The 20,824-nt window shown below is 43.8% G+C and overlaps 2 protein-coding genes across 20 annotated transcripts in view; both read left to right on the plus strand.

The window, feature by feature from the left end:
* LOC147227604 (protocadherin gamma-C5-like) overlaps window positions 1–20,824 on the plus strand; it is a 354,356-nt gene that overhangs the window by 229,959 nt on the left and 103,573 nt on the right. For 3 of the 19 annotated variants that reach the window (XM_086157841.1, XM_086157844.1, XM_086157860.1), the window contains exon 1: window positions 11,493–14,764. The exons of 11 other annotated variants lie outside the window; for them this stretch is intronic. In XM_086157841.1, the coding sequence (XP_086013967.1) occupies window positions 12,389–14,764 (2,376 nt within the window). In that variant the 5' untranslated portion in view covers window positions 11,493–12,388. Of the gene's footprint in view, window positions 1–8,339; window positions 11,024–11,492; window positions 14,765–16,180; window positions 18,733–20,824 lie in introns of those variants that run through there. 5 more of the 19 variants (XM_086157832.1, XM_086157857.1, XM_086157827.1 and 2 more) reach the window with 4 other exon arrangements.
* On the plus strand, window positions 3,751–8,321 carry LOC147227628 (protocadherin beta-16-like). The gene has a single exon (XM_086157866.1). The coding sequence runs from the start codon at window positions 4,623–4,625 to the stop codon at window positions 7,059–7,061; it is 2,439 nt and encodes an 812-aa protein (XP_086013992.1). The 5' UTR covers window positions 3,751–4,622; the 3' UTR covers window positions 7,062–8,321.

Genomic DNA, 20,824 nt, shown 5'->3' on the forward strand with positions numbered 1-20,824 from the left:
TTGTGTGGGTGTGTGTGTGTTTGAGTAATTTTCTGCGTGTTCGTGCGTTCTGAGGTGTGTGTGTGTGTGTGTGTGTGTGTGTGTGCGCGTGCGTGCATGAAATGGGAACTTACAAACATCTCAGTAAGGACTATAATATTGGTTAAATGGAAAATTTGATTGATAAAAAACCTGTGTTATTTTTTGAGAAAGGGTATTTAAATATTTAACTCGAGTGTTGAAGAATTGCTTGAGTAGTACTGCTTTGATCAGCATTCGGTGTTTTCCGTCTTGTACTATACATGAATACATGCTTAGACTGTCACATGATGATTTAAATCAGTTGGCAAGCAATACATTCACTTTTCCTACCCACCGTCTAACATTTGAGGAACAGAAAAGATCATGTGAATAAGTACTCTTTTTGAAGACTAATATTGAACCAACCTCAGAATAGAAGCTACATATTGTATACCTGTCGCCACAGTCTAATACAGTTGTATCAAAGAGTCCAAGTTTAGTGAGCGTAGATGGAGCAGAAACTGATACTACACATGCAGATAATCGGCAACCAGGAACCTGTTCATAGATGTCTGCTATGAGGACTTATACATTTCGTCAGCAAATGATCTTTCAAACTAATAACTTATTAAACTGACTTGAGATGAGCCTGGAATAACCCTTGTCGTTGACCATGGTGCTGAAATTATCTTAGGTTTTACTGTCGCAGTAGAGTCACTGTTCTTCCTGAAGGATCACTCTCGACTTGGTTTTCACACAACCATTTTAAAACATTGACGAACTAAAGATCTAAAGAAATCAACTCAATGATATAATCAAATTTTTATTTCCAGACTTGAACCTCTGAAGAAATATGTTTCTTCAAGATATCAAACTGAAGCAAACACGATACAATACATTAATATTCTGACAATGACTGATATCATGATCACTACACGTAAGACTGCTAAAACTAGTAGCATTTATGAAAAATAATATACATATATTTATTACTATTAAAAAATAATAAATTCCTGTCCATAGGTTAGGAAATTATCTCTGTCTTTCACTGGACTTGAAACCACAAAGTACAAAAACACTTCACACTTGTATTACTGTTAAAGGGCTCTGAGCGCCGCTAGTGACACATCACTGAATAACTGTGTAGGCAAGCAGCGACGGTCCACCTCCTGAATTCATTCTCTGCGTTCCTGCCGAGGAAGAAGACGGGCCGCCATTGGGTGTTAGAAAAACAGGCGTTTATCCGTCATATCGGACATTTGCAAATACGGACATCTCTGGCTTTTTTGATTTTATGTCGAAAAGGAGTCTGGATCGTTGGATTTAAAATGTCCTTTTTCCGGATTATCGCTCGCAGAGACCGACGGCGAGTACTGTTCGTCCTTCTTTGTCTTCTGAAACTGAGCTCTGTGGTCGGACAGGCTCGCTATTCCATACCGGAGGAGCAGGCGGAAGGATCTTTTGTCGGAAACATTGCGAGGGATTTGGGTTTGGATGTGGAGAGGCTGGTGTCAGGTAAAGCCAGAATTATTATTAAAGGCGGCCGACAATATGTGGATTTAAACCGAGATAAAGGTACACTCGTTATCAGAGAGAGAATCGACCGGGAAGAGCTTTGCAAAAAGACGACGCCCTGCAGCTTTAGTTTTGATGTATTTCTGGACAATCCAATCCAAGTCTATCGTGTGACGGTGGAAATAATAGATATCAATGATAATAGTCCGTCATTCCAAAAACGCGAAATTTATTTGAAAATAGTGGAAACGGCTGCAGTCGGGACGCGTTTTTCACTTGACAGCGCAGACGACCCTGATGTTGGCATTAATGAAATCCAAAAATATACTCTAAAACCGGCAGATAATTTCAAATTGGAGGTGAAAAACCAACATAGTGAACACAGATCAATCGAGATGGTTTTACAGACCCCGTTAGACCGAGAGAAGGAGGAGACTCACACACTCGTCCTGATCGCGTCAGATGGCGGTGAGCCTCATAGATCGGGGACGGTGCGTATTCAAATCACTGTGCTGGATGCGAACGATAATGCGCCAGTGTGCAGCCAACCTGTTTATAAAGCAGAAATTAGAGAAAACTCCCCCGAAGGAACGGTGGTAACTACTGTTAGTGCAAATGATGCAGACACAGGAGTCAATGGAGAGATTATATATTCTATTGCGCATGTTGCAAAAGAAGCCCAAAATTTGTTTGATGTAAATGCACATACAGGTGAAATTAGAGTCACAGGTAAACTTGACTTTGAAAACGCTAGGTATTTTGAATTTCACATTAAGGCCAGTGACCATGGAGGTTATACTGATACATGTAAAGTTACTGTCCAAATAATAGATGAGAATGACAATGTCCCTTCAATACAGTTAATGTCATTTTCCAACTCCATTCCAGAAGATTCTCCTCTTGGAACAACTGTAGCTGTTCTTAATGTCGACGATAAAGATTCTGGTAGTAATGGTCTTGTAAAGTGCTCCATTAACCCAGACATGCCTTTCAAAATTGAGTCTTCTCTAACTGGATATTACACATTAGTCACTGATAACACCTTAGACAGAGAAAATATTCCTGAATATAATCTCACACTATCCGTCTCTGATCAAGGCTCTCCTCCATTGTCCAGCAGTAAAACCATCCATGTTAAAGTGTCAGACGTGAATGACAGCCCGCCCACATTTGATCAGTCAGAGTACAGTAAGACGGTACCAGAGAACAACCCTCCTGGATTCTCTGTGTTTACTCTCAGTGCCACTGATGCAGACTGGGCTCAAAATGCTCGCGTGTCTTACTTCCTGGAGGACAAGGAGGTGAATGGGGTTCCTGTGTCTTCTTTGGTATCAGTCAGTCCAGAGAGTGGTGTCATTCATGCTGTGAGGTCCTTTGATTTTGAGCAAGTCAAGTCATTTGAATTCAACGTAACAGCTCGCGATGCTGGTTCACCTCCTCTGAGTTCAGTGGCTACAGTGAAAATCCTGATCCAGGACCAGAATGACAACCCGCCTCAGGTTTTGTATCCGGTCCAGACGGGCTCTCTGGTGGCTGAGATGGTGCCTCGTTCAGCAGATGTGGGCTACCTGGTGACTAAAGTGGTGGCTGTTGATGTGGACTCTGGACAGAATGCCTGGCTCTCCTATAAACTGCAGAAAGCCACAGACAGGGCGCTGTTTGAAGTGGGCTTACAGAATGGAGAAATAAGAACCATCCGTCAGGTCACTGATAAAGATGCCGCCAAACAGAGACTGACCGTGATAGTGGAGGACAACGGACAGCCCTCTCGCTCGGCCACGGTGGTGGTTAACGTGGCGGTGGCGGACAGCTTCCCGGAAGTGCTCTCAGAGTTCATGGACTTTACGCAGGACAAGGAGTACAACGACAACCTGACCTTTTACCTGGTCTTGGCTTTGGCTGTCGTCTCCTTCCTCTTCATCACCTGTTTAGTGGTTATTATATCGGTGAAAATCTACAGATGGAGACAGTCTCGCGTCCTGTATCACTCCAACCTCCCTGTGATTCCATATTATCCACCGCGCTACTCAGACACTTTGGGGACAGGGACTCTCCCACACGTGTACAACTACGAGGTGTGCAGGACCACTGACTCCAGGAAGAGTGACTGTAAATTTGGCACGGCTAGAAGTCAGAACGTGCTGATAATGGATGCAAGTTCTACAGGAACCATGCAGCGGATTCAGAGTGAAAAGAACATCCTGGATGAACCAGACTCTCCTATAGAGGTTAGATTTCTCCTCTTTTGCTTGTTCCGGAGTTTTGTGTTTCTCTTTCATTTGCATCGTGACAATAGGAATTCAGCACTGGACAGAGGCAGATTCGTGCCGTCTGTCCCTTCCTCTCTTTCTCCCTCTTCTGCTCTCTCACGCTCTGATTCACCGCGGTTTTCTCAGTTTGTCTACAATTCCCATTCTTTACTGATTTCCATACATCCTGTTCAGAATCAGAATCAGAATACTTTATTGATACCCGAGGAGGAAAGCAGCTCCTGCACACAGATCAAAGTGGAGACAAATCAAAATAGAGCTTCATATCAAAAATATAGAAAATAGTGAATTATAAAATAAAATAAAAAAAAAACAAACATCAAAATAAATAAATGAAAATAAAGTTAAAGGTATGTCAAAATATATGTTACATATATACATGTGTATTTACAAGTACACGCATGTGATTAGATGTAGTATTTATGTGTATAAATCAGGGATTTTGCACAGGAAACAATGGAATTTTTACATATATGGAAAATTATTACACATCCTCATTGCACATTATATTCCACCCTTTCTTTTTTTCAATTCAGTATTTCTTGTAATTTCTGTGTGCGAACTCTGTGGGACGCTCTTGGCCAGCGTGTTGCAGATTGAACGCACACGCATAGACCCGCCTTTTGTAAACCAGCATTTCAGAGAAAGAAAGGATCGAATCGGTCGGTCGTCGGATGGAATATGTTTCTGGAACCCTAATTTAAACCCTGGAATATATATTTTTTTCGGATTTTATCAGATCATCTGTTTATTATTTGTGTTTTCTCTCGGACGTCGTGTTTTTTGGGGGTCTCCTTTGTGTGCGTGTTGAAGCTGCGCGCAAACCACGGATGAACAATGATACGGCAAGTGTGGCTTTACATGTCCGTCCTTTCTCTTCGCGCTGCGCTCGGCCAAGTGAGCTACTCCATCCCGGAGGAAATGGGGAAGGGTTCCCTCGTCGGTAACATCGCTCGGGATTTAGGTTTAGACGTGAAACGACTGAAATCGGGAAAAGCACGTATATTTACCAGCGATGGCGAGGATTATATCGAGCTGAGTCGAGAGAGAGGCGTCCTTCTTGTGAAAGAGAGAATCGACAGGGAGTCTCTCTGCAGACAGACGACGCCTTGTGCGTTACATTTGCAGGTCATTTTGGAAAACCCGATGGAATTATTTCGTATATCCGTGGAGATAACCGACATAAACGACAACGGTCCGAGTTTTAAACACGACGAGAGACGTTTTGAAATCAGCGAATCTGCGATCGTGGGTTCTAAATTTGTATTAGAAAGGGCGATCGACGCCGACATCGGCGTAAATGGTTTGAAGAATTACAGCTTGAAGCCGACGGATAATTTTGTGCTTAAAACAGAACGACAGGCAGACGGGAGTAAAAAAGTCGAGATGGTTTTGCACAAGCCGTTAGATCGGGAGAAAGAGGAGAGGATATCACTGCTGCTCACGGCCGTGGACGGCGGGGAGCCGCAGATGTCCGGCACGGTGCGGGTTTACGTGACGGTGCTCGACGTCAATGATAACGCTCCTGTTTTTACGCAATCCGTTTATAAAGCAACGATCGCGGAAAATTCCGTTAAAGGCACAACGCTGATCAGAGTCAGTGCGTCAGATGCAGACGACGGGACAAACGGGGAGGTTTCCTATTCGCTGTCCACAACCATGGACATGGTGACAGACATATTCGCCATTAACCAACAGGGGGAAGTGATTTTATGTGGCGTTGTGGACTTTGAAAAAGCTCAGCATTACCAGATTGATGTTGAAGCAAAGGACAGCGGTGGTCTCTCTGACTCCAGTAGAATTATGGTGGATGTGGTTGATCTTAATGATAATCAACCTGGGATCAATATACTTTCCAAATCGGAATCAATTCCAGAAAACTCTCCACAAAATACTGTTATAGGTATGATTACTGTTCTGGACCCCGATGCAGGTGACAATGGCCAGGTAGACTGTAGTATACATGGAAGCGTGCCATTTACTATTGTGACGTCTTCCACTAATTTCTATAGTTTAGTGACAGAAGGAGAATTAGACAGAGAGCGATCCTCTGAGTATAATATCACAGTGACCTGCTCTGATGAGGGAGTGCCCTCCCTCTCCAGCAGCGTCACTCTCACCTTACAGATCTCAGATGTGAATGACAACGCGCCTGTCTTTGAGAGGAGCTCATATGAGGCCTACATTGTAGAAAACAACACACCGGGTCTCTCCGTGTTCACGGTGAAAGCCAGAGATGCTGACTGGAACCAGAACGCCAGGGTTTCTTACATACTGGAGGACTCCTCTGTTAACGGAGTGCCGGTGTCCTCTTACGTGTCTGTCAGTGCTGATAGCGGAGTCATCCACGCAGTGCGCTCTTTCGACTACGAGCAGATCAGAGATTTCCGCTTCCATGTCAAAGCGCAGGACGGAGGCTCCCCTCCGCTCAGTAGCAACGTGACGGTGAAAATCCTGATCCAGGATCAGAACGACAACCCGCCTCAGGTTCTGTATCCGGTCCAGACGGGCTCTCTGGTGGCTGAGATGGTGCCTCGTTCAGCAGATGTGGGCTACCTGGTGACTAAAGTGGTGGCTGTTGATGTGGACTCTGGACAGAATGCCTGGCTCTCCTATAAACTGCAGAAAGCCACAGACAGGGCGCTGTTTGAAGTGGGCTTACAGAATGGAGAAATAAGAACCATCCGCCAGGTCACTGATAAAGATGCCGCCAAACAGAGACTGACCGTGATAGTGGAGGACAACGGACAGCCCTCTCGCTCGGCCACGGTGGTTGTGAACGTGGCGGTGGCGGACAGCTTCCCGGAAGTGCTGTCAGAGTTCACGGACTTTACGCAGGACAAGGAGTACAACGACAACCTGACCTTTTACCTGGTCTTGGCTTTGGCTGTCGTCTCCTTCCTCTTCATCACCTGTTTGGTGGTTATAATATCGGTGAAAATCTACAGATGGAGACAGTCTCGCGTCCTGTATCACTCCAACCTCCCTGTGATTCCATATTATCCACCGCGTTACTCAGACACTTTGGGGACAGGGACTCTCCCACACGTGTACAACTACGAGGTGTGCAGGACCACTGACTCCAGGAAGAGTGACTGTAAATTTGGCACAGCCAGAAGTCAGAACGTGCTGATAATGGACCCCAGTTCTACAGGAACCATGCAGCGGATCCAGAGTGAAAAGAACATCCTGGATGAACCAGACTCTCCTATAGAGGTCAGTCTCATAGAGGCAAAGTCTTTTCAGTCAGATGCTCGTGGTTTTCAGGGAATGTAGAGATTTATGAGTGATACCAAGCTTTATAATTTCTGTCCTTACTAACAACGAACTTAAACTCAATACTTTCAACCCTGTCTTCATTGATTTTATAATTCTACTATATACTGTACAGTAAATACTATATACTATTATAGTTTATAATTACATTGATTTTTTACTCACTATCATTCATTAATTACTTAATTTTATACTATATTTAAAACCCATTGCCGAATTCCATTCTATGAGTTAGAAAAGAAAAACACCCGCACATCCACTGCCCAGTAAGGGCTGGTTGCTGGATCAAAACAATTTGATTTGGTTTATTTGAGTTTGGGAAAAAATCTGACCACCAAAAATATACTGCAAGAAGAAAAGTTGATTTTTTTTTTCACATATAACACAAAACACTTGCATGACGTTTTGAGCAAAAGTTGTCTCTTCCTCAGATGCTTACACATATTTCCGATAAGCATCTGAAGAGGAGCCTATTTTTTGCTCGAAACGTCATGCTTGCGAGAAAAAGTGTTTGTGACATATATAAAATATCTGTAAAATAGATCATCTTTTCTTTTTTGAGCATATTTCTGGTGTGCAGATTTTTTTCCGAACGCTACATATTCGATTTCATTACCTTTGAAAATCTGTTTACACACATCCATATCTATGGATGTATCTGGTTTTACTTCTTTATCTATGTCTATATCTATATCTATTTCTATATCTATAATGTATGTGCACGCACCTCCAAAAGACAGTCACACGATTTTTTTGACTGGAGGGAGCTGTGAAATGAAAGGTAATATAAACGCTCATCAAAACCGAACTGCTGTTTGTCATTTGATGAACAGAACAGAAGAATTCCAGTTGAGATGTTGTTTTAATTTGCATGCATCACCCGCGGTTGTGTAGAAACCAACAGCTCTCTGTGCATAGTGTGATTATTTACGGTGCTGAATGTGTTTCTACGCCTGTTGTGGAACCAAAGATGGCTGCAAAGTTTTTCTTATTTTCTCCAAATACCTTGACCTTGATAATGCCCTTTGTTGTCACTACTTTAGTTATCTTGAAGGATAACTGCTCCACAATAGGCTTTATGAACCGCTGAAGGATAGCTCAACCGTTTTTTCTTCTTTTTTAATTCAATGTTGGATATTGCAAATCATCTATATGTGGTAGATGATACGGACAATCACTCATGGCGCGCTTTTGTCTAATTTTATACTTGAATAATATTCTAACGTGATCTCTATCCTTACTATTTTTCACCCCCTTCATGCAAAGTCCTCACTGTGTGGTGAGCTATTCTGCAGTACAAGTATTTGGGCTCTCAGGGACGCTGTTGACCAGTGCTGAGGTTTACCATATTTCTCTGTTTGAGCAGCATACGAGTCACACATCGGTTGTTCAGCAGAATCAGCCTCTCATTCGGCGGCGCGGAGACAAAGAGATATCCTCGCAGCCCGTTATTTTTCATCCCGCGAAAAAAAAAAAAAAAAAAACTGGATTATATTTGGATTACAACGACGCTCTTGCTTTGGATTACGTGCTTTTTTTTTATTAACAATATTCTTTTCATGACGGACAAAATGTCGGACGGAACGATAAGATGGCAAGTACTATTGTTTGTCCTCGTCTTTTCCCGCAGCCTTGCGCTTGGCCAGGTCGCCTACTCGATTCCAGAGGAAATGTCTAGAGGTTCTTTGGTCGGAAACATCGAGCAGGATTTAGGTTTGGACGTGAAAAGACTGAAATCAGGCAAGGCTCGCATATATACCGAAGACAATGAAGAATACATCGAGTTAAATAAGGAAAGAGGCGTCTTGCTGGTTAAAGAGAGAATCGACAGGGAGGCGCTCTGCGGACAGACAACACCGTGCGCTTTTCACTTTCAAATAACGCTGGAGGATCCGATTGAATTCTTTACGGTAACCGTAGAAATCAACGACATCAACGATAATGCCCCAGCATTTAGAAAGGAAGAGATGAGATTTCGGATAAGCGAGTCGGCGGCAGTCGGAGCGAAATTCGTGCTGGAGCGGGCCATGGATCTAGATGTCGGTTTAAACGGCGTGCAGAGTTACGCGTTAAAACCCGCGTCACACTTCCACCTGAAACATATCACCGAGCAAGATGGGGGTAAAAATCTGGAGATGGTTTTACAAAAGCCTCTAGATAGAGAAGCGCAAGATCATCTCTCGTTAACGTTAACAGCCGTGGACGGCGGTGATCCGCAGCTCTCCGGTGCGATGCGAGTAGAAATTTCAGTTTTAGACGCAAACGACAATGCCCCGGTCTTTACACAGGGAGTTTATAAGGTAAATATAATAGAAACAACTCCTAGAGGCACGATTTTAAGTACAGTTGAGGCCGTTGATGCCGATCAGGGTTCATATGGAAAGGTGTCATATTCAATAACAAATACATTAGATGATGTCCCAGTTATGTTTAAAGTGGATGGAGATGGAGGTTTGGTCGTTTTGACCGGGAGCCTAGATTATGAAAAGACGCAGCGCTATGAAATAAATGTCCAAGCGAGTGATGAGGGAGGGCTGACAGACTCCTGTAAAATTATTGTTGAGGTCATCGATACAAATGACAACGCCCCGTCTATTAATGTCATGTCTAAAACAAATTCAGTTTCTGAACATTCTGCTCCTGGAACTGTGGTCACTATTTTCAATGTGCAGGACCCCGATTCGGAAGAGAATGGAAGGATTCAATGTAGTATTGTGGAGCATATGCCATTTCTAATGAAATCCACATCAAAAAAGTTCTTCAGTTTAGTAACAGAAGGAGAATTAGACAGAGAACAAGCCTCTGAGTATAATATCACAGTGACCTGCTCTGATGAGGGAGTGCCCTCCCTCTCCAGCAGCGTCACTCTCACCTTACAGATCTCAGATGTGAATGACAACGCACCTGTCTTTGAGAGGAGCTCATATGAGGCCTATATTGTAGAAAACAACACACCGGGTCTCTCTGTATTCACGGTGAAAGCCAGAGATGCTGACTGGAACCAGAACGCCAGGGTTTCTTACATACTGGAGGACTCGTCTGTTAACGGAGTGCCGGTGTCCTCATACGTGTCTGTCAGTGCTGATAGCGGAGTCATCCACGCAGTGCGCTCTTTTGACTACGAGCAGATCAGAGATTTCCACTTCCGTGTCAAAGCACAGGACGGAGGCTCCCCTCCGCTCAGTAGCAACGTGACGGTGAAAATCCTGATCCAGGATCAGAACGACAACCCGCCTCAGGTTCTGTATCCGGTCCAGACGGGCTCTCTGGTGGCCGAGATGGTGCCTCGTTCAGCAGATGTGGGCTACCTGGTGACTAAAGTGGTGGCTGTTGATGTGGACTCTGGACAGAATGCCTGGCTCTCCTATAAACTGCAGAAAGCCACAGACAGGGCGCTGTTTGAAGTGGGCTTACAGAATGGAGAAATAAGAACCATCCGCCAGGTCACTGATAAAGATGCCGCCAAACAGAGACTGACCGTGATAGTGGAGGACAACGGACAGCCCTCTCGCTCGGCCACGGTGGTCGTGAACGTGGCGGTGGCGGACAGCTTCCCGGAAGTGCTGTCAGAGTTCACAGACTTTACGCAGGACAAGGAGTACAACGACAACCTGACCTTTTACCTGGTCTTGGCTTTGGCTGTCGTCTCCTTCCTCTTCATCACCTGTTTAGTGGTTATTATATCGGTGAAAATCTACAGATGGAGACAGTCTCGCGTCCTGTATCACTCCAACCTCCCTGTGATTCCATATTATCCACCGCGTTACTCAGACACTTTGGGGACAGGGACTCTCCCACACGTGTACAACTACGAGGTGTGCAGGACCACTGACTCCAGGAAGAGCGACATGAAATATATGCAGCCGATGAGCCAAAGTTTAGTGAATGTGGACGGAGCAGAAACTGATCCTACACATGCAGAGAATCAGCTGTCAGGAACCTTGTCAAAGATGTCTACTATGGTGAGTAACTGATTTTAACAGAAATATATCTTGAATCAACTTTTGCCAGTTGACATTGAGGATTTTGACAAATCCTCCTAGATAGTAACCAATTCACATGCACTCAAACCATTGTAAACCTCAAGTCTTTCCTTTCTTTATCTCTCCATGATGCTGAACACTTTACAACATTATCTTTTGCGTCTGTTAACTGCAGTCTAACAGTGTGAATAAGAAAAGAATATCTGATCTGAACCAGACTTTCCTATAGAGGTTAGAATGCTGTGCCTTCTCTGATTACCAAAGATATGTGTGTGTGTGTGTGTGTGTGTGTTTGTCTGCGTTTTCAGCTGTTTTTTTGCTTCTCTTTAATTGTTCGTATTGGCACAAGTCCATTTCAGCACCAAGGACAGCAACCTTGTAGTTTTTTCGAAGCAGGCTCATCCATATGCTTCATCGAAAACTCAAATTAACTTCACCTCCCCTTTTTTTTTTTTGTTTCCCTAACATCCCACAATATTTGTTTTGAAACAGAAGACTCATTATCACATCAAAACAATATAACATCAGTGCGAGTTTAGTAGTTTCATTTTTCTGCCCTGCAGTGCCTTCATTTTTGCACCATTTGGGCAATCTCTGGTATTTGGTTGCCGTCTGTGTTTTGGATGAGCCAGACTCCCCGGTAGAGGTTGGTCATACTTTGTTGTTTTGCCTACAGTGTATGCAGTTCCTCGGTTTTTCAATATTTGCATTTCAGCACAGTGGAGAGCAACAAAAACATCATAGACAGCAATTGTTTCATTAAACCTCAAGTTTAGAAAGCCATGTATCATAGAATACATGGCTTTACATGACAATACATAGAGTCCTCTACGTCAATGAATCATTAAAAAGACAAAATGTGCTGAATGGCCGGGGGAGCATTAGGTCTTTGTTTAATTAATCTCCACCATTTTTGTAGTTTTTGGTGCGCTGGAAGCCTCTGTTTACGGAAATTCCCCTTTCTCTCCTCGGACCTGAATTTGTACGATGCCACCAGTTTTTTTTTGTTTTTTTGTTTTTTTTTTTTCCTCCTGCAGCGTCTCAGTTTGAACTCTTCGGGCCGCTGTTGCCCTGCACGTTTCTGCAGCGTGTTGCTGTTGTTGCAGATCCTCCCAACCGCCGTGTTAAAACGACACAGACCGCCAGTCTGGGCGGTTAGAAAGCTCGCTTCGGGGATCGGATCGCACCGTATTCGGACATTTTCTCTTTGGATTTCGATTTTATTTCTTCCTGTGAGACCACCGCCCTTCTCTCCTTCGATTTCCATCGCGCCATGAACGAAACCCGGGGATTATAACGGACTAAAACTGTAGCTTTGTTGAGAAAGAGGAATCGGAAAGAACAATGAAACGGCAAGTATTGTTAGTCTCCATCTTCTGCATCGGTTCTGTGATCGGTCAGGTCAGCTATTCCATACCGGAGGAAATGGCGAGGGGCTCTTTAATCGGTAACGTAGCTCAGGATCTGGGTTTAGACGTCAAAAGGCTCCGATCCGGGAAGGCCCGCATTTACACCGGAGACGGTTCGCAATACATCGAGCTGAATAAAGAAAGGGGGGTTCTGCTTATAAAGGAAAAAATAGACCGCGAATCGCTGTGCAGGCAGACGACGCCTTGCGCTCTGCATTTCCAGATTACGTTAGAAAATCCGCTGGAATTATTCCCCATCACGGTAGAAATCACCGATATTAACGATAACGCGCCGCTTTTCCAGAAAACCGAGAGAAAACTCGACATTAGCGAGAGTGCGGTCGTCGGCTCCAGATTCATGCTGGAAAAAGCGATCGATCCCGATATCGGACTGAACGGGCTTCAAACCTACACCTTAAAACCGACTGATAATTTCGCGTTAAAATTGCACAGTCAGTCGGACGGGAGCAAAAAGGTGGAGATGATTTTGCAAAAGCCGCTGGACCGAGAGAGACAAGAGCACATCTCTTTAATTTTAACGGCGGAGGACGGAGGTGAGCCGCAGATGACCGGAACAATGCAGATCCACGTCACTGTTTTGGATGTAAACGATAATGCGCCAGTATTTAGCAAAACTGTGTATAAAGCAAGCATAACAGAAAATTCCGCCGTGGGAACGATGGTTGCTAAAGTGAGTGCTTCAGATGCGGACAGAGGCACAAATGGAGAGGTGACCTATGTGATCGGGAATAGCATGGATGCAGTTTCTAAATTATTCGGAATTAACAAGAACGGTGAGATTATATTACAGGGATTTATTGACTATGAAAAAGAAAAGCGATATCACATAGATATAGAGGCGGTGGATCGAGGCGGGCTCTCTGATTCAAGTAAAATCATAATCGATGTCATCGATGTAAATGACAACAGTCCTGCTGTCAGTCTGATTTCAGCCTCGGGCTCGGTGCCGGAGGATTCACCACGAAAAACAGTCATAGCTTTAATGAGCGTAAATGACCCGGACTCTGATACAAATGGCAGGGTCGACTGTAAAATGCATGAACACATCCCGTTTGAAATTAAACGGACAGCAAATAATTTCTATAGTTTAGTGACCGACAGCGAATTAGACAGAGAGCGATCCTCTGAGTATAATATCACAGTGACCTGCTCTGATGAGGGAGTGCCCTCCCTCTCCAGCAGCGTCACTCTCACCTTACAGATCTCAGATGTGAATGACAACGCGCCTGTCTTTGAGAGGAGCTCATATGAGGCCTACATTGTGGAAAACAACACACCGGGTCTCTCCGTGTTCACGGTGAAAGCCAGAGACGCTGACTGGAACCAGAACGCTCGGGTTTCTTACATACTGGAGGACTCCTCTGTTAACGGAGTGCCGGTGTCCTCATACGTGTCTGTCAGCGCTGATAGCGGAGTCATCCACGCAGTGCGCTCTTTCGACTACGAGCAGATCAGAGATTTCCGCTTCCGTGTCAAAGCGCAGGATGGAGGCTCCCCTCCGCTCAGTAGCAACGTGACCGTGAGAATCCTGATCCAGGACCAGAACGACAACCCGCCTCAGGTTCTGTATCCGGTCCAGACGGGCTCTCTGGTGGCTGAGATGGTGCCTCGTTCAGCAGATGTGGGCTACCTGGTGACTAAAGTGGTGGCTGTTGATGTGGACTCTGGACAGAATGCCTGGCTCTCCTATAAACTGCAGAAAGCCACAGACAGGGCGCTGTTTGAAGTGGGCTTACAGAATGGAGAAATAAGAACCATCCGCCAGGTCACCGATAAAGATGCCGCCAAACAGAGACTGACCGTGATAGTGGAGGACAACGGACAGCCCTCTCGCTCGGCCACGGTGGTCGTTAACGTGGCGGTGGCGGACAGCTTTCCGGAAGTGCTGTCAGAGTTCACGGACTTTACGCAGGACAAGGAGTACAACGACAACCTGACCTTTTACCTGGTCTTGGCTTTGGCTGTCGTCTCCTTCCTCTTCATCACCTGTTTAGTGGTTATTATATCGGTGAAAATCTACAGATGGAGACAGTCTCGCGTCCTGTATCACTCCAACCTCCCTGTGATTCCATATTATCCACCGCGTTACTCAGACACTTTGGGGACAGGGACTCTCCCACACGTGTACAACTACGAGGTGTGCAGGACCACTGACTCCAGGAGGAGTGACTGTAAATTTGGCACAGCCAGAAGTCAGAATGTGCTGATAATGGACCCCAGTTCTACAGGAACCATGCAGCGGATCCAGAGTGAAAAGAACATCCTGGATGAACCAGACTCTCCTATAGAGGTTAGAAACTTTATAATCTCATCTTTGTGGCAAGCACGTCTTTTCTTCCCTCCCACATTTTGTCAGTGTTTCACCTTCCAAAGCAGGTTCAGTAACCTGGACAGGGAAATAACAGCTTTTCTGTTTTTTCCTTTTCATCACATTTTTCCGCCCAAATGATTCTAATGTGTTAATTCTACAGCTTGATTTATCTTTCATTGAGACAATTTTCTATTTTCTTTGTGGAATACCACAGTAATCTGTCACTATTGCCTTTTTTCGACCGCAAACTCGTATGTGGCCAGAGTATGTCTTGCACTTTGCATTTCCATGTCACCTAAGAACATCAGATAGAAGTGTACTCCATCACTGTCAAAATCACTGATATTAGTGACAACTATCCTCTCTTCTTTCTCAAAGAGAGGATTTTTGTATTCAGTGAATTGGCAATAAGTGGATTGAAATTGCGCTTAGAGGTTAGACATGTATAACCCCCTCCCAACCCTTGTATTAGCATTTGCACTCCACCTCTCTTCCTCCTGAACATGGGAGAAAACACTTTGCACGGTGACCCATGGGTCAGAGAGGGGCAAATGTTAGACTGGCTGCACCGAACGTCAATTAAGTGACAATTTTCACAGTGACGACGGATGATGGGCTGAGTCTATTTTTTCTATACCATGTGATCTACCCACACTACCTTTGCGATCGACCGGTAGATCGCGAAAGACGTATTGGGCTCAGGTGCTCTACAGGAACAATGCAGCGAAAACAGAATGAAAAGAAGATCCTGGATGAACCAGAATCTTCTCGAGATATTAGACTTTTGTACCTTTATATTGGCACATTGAGGTGACCCTTCAAAGGTGACCGCTGTTCTGTTCAGCACCTTGGACAGTGACATGACTCATTTCAAGCATGTTTTCCTCCCAATAATGCCTTGTCAATGTCCTTCAATATAAAATGTCATCCTCTTAACACTAAACCATGAAAATTGTAAAATGTAGTGACACTTTTTTCAAAATCCTAAAATATAATTTTACTTTTATTATTTGCTTTCAAATATATATAAATCTATCTATATATACATATATCTATTACAACTGAATGCCCACGTAATGAAAAACCACGAATTTTAAAGTGGTAGTAGTGATTTTATCAATATAAATCATATTTCTAGCAGTTTTTCATGCGATTTTAGGAAGTATTAACCATTTCCAGCTTTTCAAATTAACTTCCTTATACTTACAGCATTTTGTTTTCAGATACACGTTTTGTTTCATACGGAATCAACTCGTCCATGTACAAATTTTAAGGCTTATGTCTTTTTGAACCCAGTTTCAAATGTAGTTTAGTTCTGTGGACTCACAGCGCCGCTGTTGACCAGCGTGTCGTAGATTTAGCGCGGATTCGACGCACGTCCCATCCTGTCTTTATTTCACATACGCAGACAAAGCACATCGTCTGGATTTTGACCGGAGACGCTGGGATTTATCGTTGTCCACGTTGGGAATATTTTTTTACTCCTCTTTTGTGTTTTCAATGGTGGAATCTACACATTTTTTGCGTTTACTGCGTTTCGCTGCGGAATAATGGCGAGCAGAACAATGGCGGGGCAAGTACTCGTGTTTTTCTCGGTCCTCTCTGGCAGCCTGGTGCTCGGACAGGTCAGCTACTCGATTCCCGAGGAAATGCCCAAAGGCTCTCTCGTTGGCAACATGGCGAAAGATTTCGGTTTGGATGTTAAACGCTTAAAAGCTGGCAAAGCGCGCATTTTCACCGCCGACACGACCGAGTATATCGAGCTGAACAAGGACAGGGGAGTCCTCCTCATCCGAGACAGGATAGACAGAGAGGCGCTTTGTCGGGAAACGACGCCCTGCGCTTTGCATTTTCAGATCATTCTAGAGAATCCGATGGAGTTTTACACGGTGACCGTTGAGATTACGGATGTGAATGATAACCCCCCCTCCTTTGAAAAGAGCGACGTTAAATTCAGAATCAGCGAATCTGCCGTCATCGGAGCTAAATTCATATTAGATCGTGCCGACGACCGTGATGTCGGACAAAATGGGCTGCAAACATATAAACTTGAACCCACTGATAATTTTGTCATAAAATTACATGATCAAATAGATGGGACAAAGAACGTGGAGATGGTTTTAGAAAAACCTCTGGACAGAGAGAAAAACGAGCATCTGTCTTTAGTGCTCACGGCGGTGGACGGCGGGGAGCCGCAGATGACGGGAACAATGAAAATTCTTATAACTGTTTTGGATGTGAATGATAATGCTCCTGTATTTACACAGAATATTTATAAAGCTTCAGTCAATGAAAATGCACCTATTGGCACAGTGGCGCTGACTGTTACTGCGACAGATGCAGATCAAGGGTCTAATGGCAGGATAACATATTCAATTTCAAGTATGTTAGACCATGCTCGTGGATTATTTGAAGTAAATGAGGAAAATGGTGAAATTCGACTGAAAGGAAACATAGACTTTGAAAATGCTCGAACTTTTCAGATAAATATGCGTGCAAGTGATGATGGAGGACTAGTTGACTCCTGCAAAGTAATAATTGATGTCATTGACATGAATGATAATAAACCTGATATCCATATCATGTCTAAGTCAAGTGTGATATCAGAAGATGCCAAACCTGGTACTGTTGTTACAATGATTAATATTCAGGATGCAGATTCAGGTGAAAACGGCATTGTACAGTGTACAATGGATAATAATATCCCTTTTATGATGCAGTCGACTTCCAATAATTTCTATAGTTTAGTGACGGAGGGAGAATTAGACAGAGAGCGATCGTCTGAGTATAATATCACAGTGACCTGCTCTGATGAGGGAGTGCCCTCCCTCTCCAGCAGCGTCACTCTCACCTTACAGATCTCAGATGTGAATGACAACGCGCCTGTCTTTGAGAGGAGCTCATATGAGGCCTATATTGTAGAAAACAACACACCGGGTCTCTCCGTGTTCACGGTGAAAGCCAGAGATGCTGACTGGAACCAGAACGCTCGGGTTTCTTACATACTGGAGGACTCCTCTGTTAACGGAGTGCCGGTGTCCTCATACGTGTCTGTCAGTGCTGATAGCGGAGTCATCCACGCAGTGCGCTCTTTCGACTACGAGCAGATCAGAGATTTCCGCTTCCGTGTAAAAGCGCAGGACGGCGGCTCCCCTCCGCTCAGTAGCAACGTGACGGTGAAAATCCTGATCCAGGATCAGAACGACAACCCGCCTCAGGTTCTGTATCCGGTCCAGACGGGCTCTCTGGTGGCCGAGATGGTGCCTCGTTCAGCAGATGTGGGCTACCTGGTGACTAAAGTGGTGGCTGTTGATGTGGACTCTGGACAGAATGCCTGGCTCTCCTATAAACTGCAGAAAGCCACAGACAGGGCGCTGTTTGAAGTGGGCTTACAGAATGGAGAAATAAGAACCATCCGCCAGGTCACTGATAAAGATGCCGCCAAACAGAGACTGACTGTGATAGTGGAGGACAACGGACAGCCCTCTCGCTCGTCCACGGTCGTGGTTAACGTGGCGGTGGCGGACAGCTTCCCAGAAGTGCTGTCAGAGTTCACGGACTTTACGCAGGACAAGGAGTACAACGACAACCTGACCTTTTACCTGGTCTTGGCTTTGGCTGTCGTCTCCTTCCTCTTCATCACCTGTTTAGTGGTTATTATATCGGTGAAAATCTACAGATGGAGACAGTCTCGCGTCCTGTATCACTCCAACCTCCCTGTGATTCCATATTATCCACCGCGCTACTCAGACACTTTGGGGACAGGGACTCTCCCACACGTGTACAACTACGAGGTGTGCAGGACCACTGACTCCAGGAAGAGTGACTGTAAATTTGGCACAGCCAGAAGTCAGAATGTGCTGATAATGGACCCCAGTTCAACAGGAACCATGCAGCGGATCCAGAGTGAAAAGAACATCCTGGATGAACCAGACTCACCTATAGAGGTGAGATTTTGTTGAATGTCTGTAGCTCCTTTGAGGTGACTTGTAGAAATGTCTGTCCCCTCATGTCGAGCACCTTGGACAGTGGCATGATTTATTTCAAATATTTTATCTTCTCTCATGCCCCATACATGTTATAGTTTCTTTCTGAATCAATTCTTGTCTTCCTGCAGTATGCCATGCACACTTTAGGATGTATTAGCCTTTTTCTTGGTTTTGAAAGTATCGTTCTGGATACCTTATCGAATAAGGGATCACCAACCTCTTTGAAACCGAGAGCTACTTCATGGATACTGAGTCATACGAAGAGCAACTAGGTTGATAGGCTCTCCTGAAATAACACATTTTCTCAGTTTGCCTTTAGTTATACATTATTAATAATGATTAATGATACTCAACTATGTGAAGACACTGATCACGTTAATGATTCCTCACAATAAGTATCAGCAATTACAACTAGGTGTGAAACAGATATCAATATTCAGCACTTTATTAATCAATCATTGTTACATTTTTCGATGATCACTTACATCACCACATTTCATCGGAACATTGTCTCATTTTCACTCAAATTTTCACCGCCCGAAGTGCGCTTCCCGGTGGGTAGTTAGCATCTTAGCTTTTATGACAAGTAGTCAAGTGTCTCTCCACATTGTGACGCTGGGACGTCGCCACACTCGCCCCGCAAATGAGACACACGCAGGTTTCTCTCACAGTTGTAAAAAACAACTCCTCCTCCCATTCGTTTTCTGAAAGTGATACTTTTTTTTTTTATTTTTTCTGTCATGTTTTGGGGTAAGAAACTGCATTCACCGTCCATCTGCGCTGCGCCCGCTAGCTTACTGTCTGCTAGCACTGGTTCTGTCACGTGCACAATACTGACCTTTGAACTAGAGTAGGTCAGAGGTCACCTAAAGTTATCTAAAGGTCATGTATAATGAACAGATTCTTAAGATATTGTCATTTTTAAAAATCTATATAGATGCATGTGTGATTTCATAAAAATAGCAACAGAATAAAATTACATTTTAGACATAGCTCATGAGTGAGTTGTGCTATTTTTAGAGCACCAGCGGGCGACTTATGTGGTCCTTTGGGGCGACCTGGTGCCCGCAGGCACCGTGTTGGTGACCCTTGACTTATTCTTTTAAACATGTTTTGTAAGTGTTCCTCTTTGAAAGTGAGAGAGCTACTTTTTGGTTAACAATTTGTGGGATGTAAATCCAGTTTGATGCACACTTCTGAAATAGTGTATTTGCTGAATTTCCTTTCAATGTTATGCTGTTATAAATAATTAATGTTTACAGACATGTGAAGACACACTGATCATGTTAATGGTTTCTGACAATAAATATCAACAATGACACACATGGCAGGAAACAGATAAATATCAATTTCCAACACTTGATTTATTTACATCTCAACAAATAGTTATATTTTCAAATGATAATCTCCATCACATTCGTCAGAAATCACAATGTCCTATTGTCACAAACCACTACTTCAATATATTATACACTACCTCACACAATATTTTGTCACCATTATCAAATGCGTGATATACAAAACTCCACTTCCAGATTATTAAATCATTCTCATCATATTTTGAACTTATCACCAAATCTACAGTACTTCAAAACTGTCATATGTTACAATGTGACATATGATGTTTTACCTGAAAAATCTACTTACATACATAGACTCACTATTTAAGCCCTAATTAATGAGTGTAATGCTTTCCTATCGAGGACGTTTGATAATGTTTTTGACATTACGTTTTCACTTGACAACTCAGAGAAAACAAACACACACTAATACAAACACACACAAGGAGAGAGAGAGAGAATTGATAGTCAGGCGTCCAAAGTGAATTGATCCCCAATAATATAGCTTCTGCAAAAATCTTTACTAGATCTGAAGCTTTTATTTTTACCTGTTATAGTGGTCATGTAGGAATGTCGCAATGAGCGGTGTGATCCTCATTACAGATTTAGAGGACGGGATATCTTATACACAAAAACACACACACACACAAATACACACACACACACACACACACACACACACTATGGCTGAGCTGGTGAGGGCACAAATG

Source organism: Fistularia commersonii, chromosome 13 (genome assembly GCF_037954325.1).
Source record: "Fistularia commersonii isolate RoL2024-O1a breed Wild chromosome 13, RoL_Fcom_v1.0, whole genome shotgun sequence".
NCBI classification, from domain to species: domain Eukaryota; kingdom Metazoa; phylum Chordata; class Actinopteri; order Syngnathiformes; family Fistulariidae; genus Fistularia; species Fistularia commersonii.

What these genes read in the sequence shown, in the direction of transcription:
- LOC147227628 (XM_086157866.1), top strand. Translation starts at nt 4,623, where the DNA reads ATGATACGGCAAGTGTGGCTTTACATGTCCGTCCTTTCTCTTCGCGCT.